General features: G+C 38.1%; 1 protein-coding gene across 1 annotated transcript in view; it reads left to right on the top strand.

Moving 5' to 3' along the window:
* The window catches only part of fam81b (family with sequence similarity 81 member B), an 11,439-nt gene extending 7,361 nt beyond the window's left edge, over positions 1-4,078 (top strand). The window contains exons 6-8 of the mRNA XM_032516698.1: positions 1,832-1,967; positions 2,251-2,452; positions 3,667-4,078. Of these exons, the coding sequence (XP_032372589.1) occupies positions 1,832-1,967; positions 2,251-2,452; positions 3,667-3,800 (472 nt within the window). The 3' untranslated portion in view covers positions 3,801-4,078. The remainder of the gene's footprint in view (positions 1-1,831; positions 1,968-2,250; positions 2,453-3,666) is intronic.
* Positions 4,079-4,278: the final 200 nt, after the last annotated feature.

Here is a 4,278-nt window from a genome sequence, read left to right as displayed (position 1 = left end):
CAGAGAGCAAGACAGACTGTCAACTGTCTATTATTTTTCCGGAAGTAGAGGATACGTGTGATGGATGTCTGAACCTACATTGCCACATGTTTGTTTCATTGTCCACGCTTACGCATTTTCTGGTCTGGTTATTCAACACAATTTCAATTATAACAGGAACAGATTTTCAACCGTGCCTCTTAATTGCTATTTTTGGGACCCCAGACCAGTCATTTGAACTAAATTTGGCACAGACAGAAATTCTAAGTTACACATCTTTACTAGCCAGAAGTCAAATTCTCTGACAGTGGATGTCTCCAAACCCTCCTTCAGTTTCACATTGGCTTAAAGATTTTTGTTTTTTTTGTTTTTCTTGAACTTGAGAAAATGTTGTGCACGATGAGAGGTAACCCTGATATGTTTTTTCGTGTATGGCAGCTTTTTCTATCATATTTCGCAGACTTAAAAGTCTTACCAGTCTAAGTTCTGTTATATTTCTTTGCCTTTTATCTGTCATTTTGTCTTTTGTGTCTTTTTATGTTTAAAATCTAATTTACAAAATGTCTATTTTCAAAACTTGATTATACTCACAGTACTGCTCAGAGCAAAAGACCATTGAAAAAATAATCAAATATGCTTAATAAGTTTAGTAAGTAACTAGATGGAAGCATTCTGACCCTCTTTCAATAGGGAAATGATAAACCTCCGTGGAGACAGGCCGGTTCAGAAAACTCAACCAACACATCATAATCAGCTGTTCTGTTGTCTGGTGTGTACACCTGGCGGAACATCTGTCAACATTAGCAAGATTAGCCAGCCAGCATGGAGTTATAAAGGATGTATCTCTGTAGCAGCAGACCTGAAGAGGAAAATTCCCTTTTAACAGGAGTCTGATTTGTATTGTGGCCAAATACAGACACACATCAAGTCCTGGCATTTGCCTCATTGATTTTCTCATTTAGGAAGAATCCCCTGTATCAGAGAGAGTAGAGGAAAGAAGGGCAATTGAATTAAAGTGCCAGTATGTTTTTATGTAAACCCCATTGATGAGACACTGCATATTTATGGTAATAGAGCCCGCACATTATTTCCCTCAACCAGTCTAACATTGCAGCTTTCATCTGAGACATTGTAACATTGTAAACCTAATGGGTATGTAAGTTCTGTGACCTGCACACAGCTATATAAATGGCCACAAGATTGTTTTGGCTTCCACAAACAAACACAGTGTTCAGAGCTACAAAGAGGCCATAAGATCAGCATCAAGTGTTTCTTAACTGTTCATGCAGCATCATTCCAGCACAAGAAGGTTTGTGTGTGTCTCAGTACAAATAGCAGCAACACTCCACCACAGAGTAACTGTGTTCTGCCAAAAAGGTAGCGCTGTTGCTGAGGTAGTCTTCCCTCTAATTACCAAAGAGAAAACGTCTGAACATAAAGCATCTTGCTTTTAAAATTAACTGACAAAATATCAGTTATTCATTTATCACTGGCATTCTCTTTTTAGTCCATTGCCAGTTTTACACACAGCATTGGCAAAGAGGTGCCAATGAAGTATTGGTAATGGAAACAGAGAAATTCTTATGTCAATGCCAAGCACCAAGTAGTGCCAAGTAGGAGCTTTATATAATGGGCCTAAATTTACCGCAAGCATTGCTCAGGTTTCTAGGTATTTGCAAGCCTGTATGAATTTTTAAGATATTTATAATCCTATCTAATTTACTAATGGCATTTCCGGAGTCTAGTTTTAAACAAAAAATGTGATATGCAACCTCATAACCTTGATCTGTGAATGTATTTTCAAAGTAAAGACTACTATATTCCCTTATTTCTATCCCTGCTGGCTTTGCAGGATGTCAGGTGAACTGAAGGAAGTCAAGAAGCAAACCGATTGGCTAAGGAAGTTGACACAACAACAGTTTGACAGTTTAGCCCAGGCTCATGCGGACAGCAGCCAGCAGAACCGCACACAACTGCAGGACAAAATGGTAGGTTTCAGTGATCCACAGTTTATGCAATGATGTCCACAATAACAACATGCAAGTATAAGGCAGGCAGCCTTTAGAATATCCTCCTTTTGCCAGTGCTGTCCTCCAAGTCTTTGCATGTATAGTTATACATTCAAAGTAATATGTTTTTGAACTTGTAAAGCGCAAATGTCACAAGTAACAGCGGAAAAAGAAAACGTTCAGGACTGTTAACATATACAGTGCAAGGATTAAAAAACTGCCGTGCAGTGCTGTACATTTGAAATCTTAGTTCTGTGTTCAGCTAGAGGCAGAGTCAAGATTAGGTGCTCGGCTACGTGCTCTGGAGGTCCGTGTGGAGCACGTTGAAGCCCAGCAGGAGCAGGCCAAACGCAGTCAGGCTGAACAGCTGAAACGCTCTGTAACCAAACTCAGTAAAAGAATGACCTCAGGGGAGAGCGGCCTTCATCAGGAGCTGCAACTGCTCAAACAGGAATACCACAAAGGTGGGTGATGCTGTCATCAGTGACTAAACAGACACATAATACACATAGGTACCATATACGTCAAGGAAAAAAACACACATGCAGAAACGGTTCACAAAAGAGTCAGAAAAGAGAGCAAGAGACTGTTTGTTATTACTACTCCACTAATATTCACTAATATACAACTGTTATATTAAACATAATTGTCTGAAATGTAGAGATTTCAAATATGGCAAACAATTTAGTTACATCCGGTCGAAAACTATTTCTAAAGACACGGTCAATCAAGTCTCAGCTCTCTCTCTCTCTCTCTCTGTGATGAAGAAAAATAACAAGCAACAGACTAAAATCGACTTCTGGTTGTAAATGCAAATACAGCAGGATTTCTACCAGGTTAAATTAGACAGATGTGAGTTGCAGCTGCTTTGTGTAGCTACCTCAAAGCTAATAAGTCATACAGTAGGACAAGCCATGCCACCCAGGCCACTTTGCTCTGCATCAAGCTGCTGCTGACATTCATCCATCCTTGTCTCACTGCTGTGCCATTAGAAGTCATTTCCCAGGAGCTGTGGCACAATATATCAAACCTTTCCCACCTCCTGTCAACCTCTCTCAGTCTTCAGCGCTTATTAAAGTGTAGACAAAATAGAAAGGAGGCAAAGCCTCTCTCCAGTAAATAAGAGCAGGAGTAAACTGCTCTTTGAATCATCACTTAGGCACTGCACTCAGTCCTAGAGGGTGCCATCCATCTATCGCTCTATTTTAGGTATAGAATGAAAAGACGGAAGAAGATGGTATTAGATGAGAGAGAAAGCAATACATAATTGATCAGTGTCATACATTTTCATTGCAAGACAGGCGGGGAGTCATAAAGAGAAGGAGAGAGATTTAATATCCCATCACAGTAAGAACATTTATCCTTCCACCTCACAGTCACTGGATATTACTTCTTAGAGTACATGCAATATTGAAAAAAAATTCTATTTTAGCCAGTATGTTCTCAACTACAAGTGATGTCATCATAACTGATAATTAAGGCCATAGATGTTTTTTTGTTCAGAGATTACAAACAGAGACCAGTGGAATATTTGAGAGAGCACATTTGTTAACATATTGAAAGAAATTGAAACCAGGCTACATAAAAATGTAACTGTTATAACACCAAAGAGAAAGTTTTAAACATTCAGAGAATCATTTTCACTCAAATGCATGATGTCTGCTCCTCTATTGAACAGGGTTCCTGTCTGTGCATGATGCCATTGAGTCCCTGAGACAGATAGGTGACATCAAATCCCGCCTTGACAAGAAGAAGCTTCAGAAGGATATCAGGCACATCGGCAGTAAAGTGGCAGAGCTCAATGACTTGTGACATTATCAGCTGAAGCAACTGAGGCCATAGCTTGAATCAAACTCTTTGAAATCAAAAGACAAGCCAGGCGATGTTCCTCACTAGCTTTTTATTCACATATTTATCTATGATCTATTTAATTTCATTACTCTTTGAAAATTAGAGAAGGTATCTTGTGATTAATCTAGTAAAGTAAAATAATTCTTGTAAAATGTTGGACAATTTGATTACAGACAAACCTGTGACAATATTAACACATTTTCTTATTTTTTTAATAAATGAAAATGTAGTCACATTAAGATGTTTTTATTATTATTTGTCAAGTCATGTGATTAAATAGTAACTATTTTAAGATGTTGAAAGATGTTTGGACAAGACCAGTTTAAAAGTTGTAAGAGATTGTCATGTCATGCATGATACAGTGTGGTCACGGGATCACCCTATTTTCATAAAAGTTTATTACTATTAGTCATGTATATATATATATATATATATATAT

This window comes from Etheostoma spectabile, chromosome 5 (genome assembly GCF_008692095.1).
Source record: "Etheostoma spectabile isolate EspeVRDwgs_2016 chromosome 5, UIUC_Espe_1.0, whole genome shotgun sequence".
Lineage (NCBI taxonomy): Eukaryota > Metazoa > Chordata > Actinopteri > Perciformes > Percidae > Etheostoma > Etheostoma spectabile.
The sequence above is the reverse complement of the archived record's forward strand: the minus strand, read 5'-3'. Positions and strand labels throughout refer to the sequence as shown.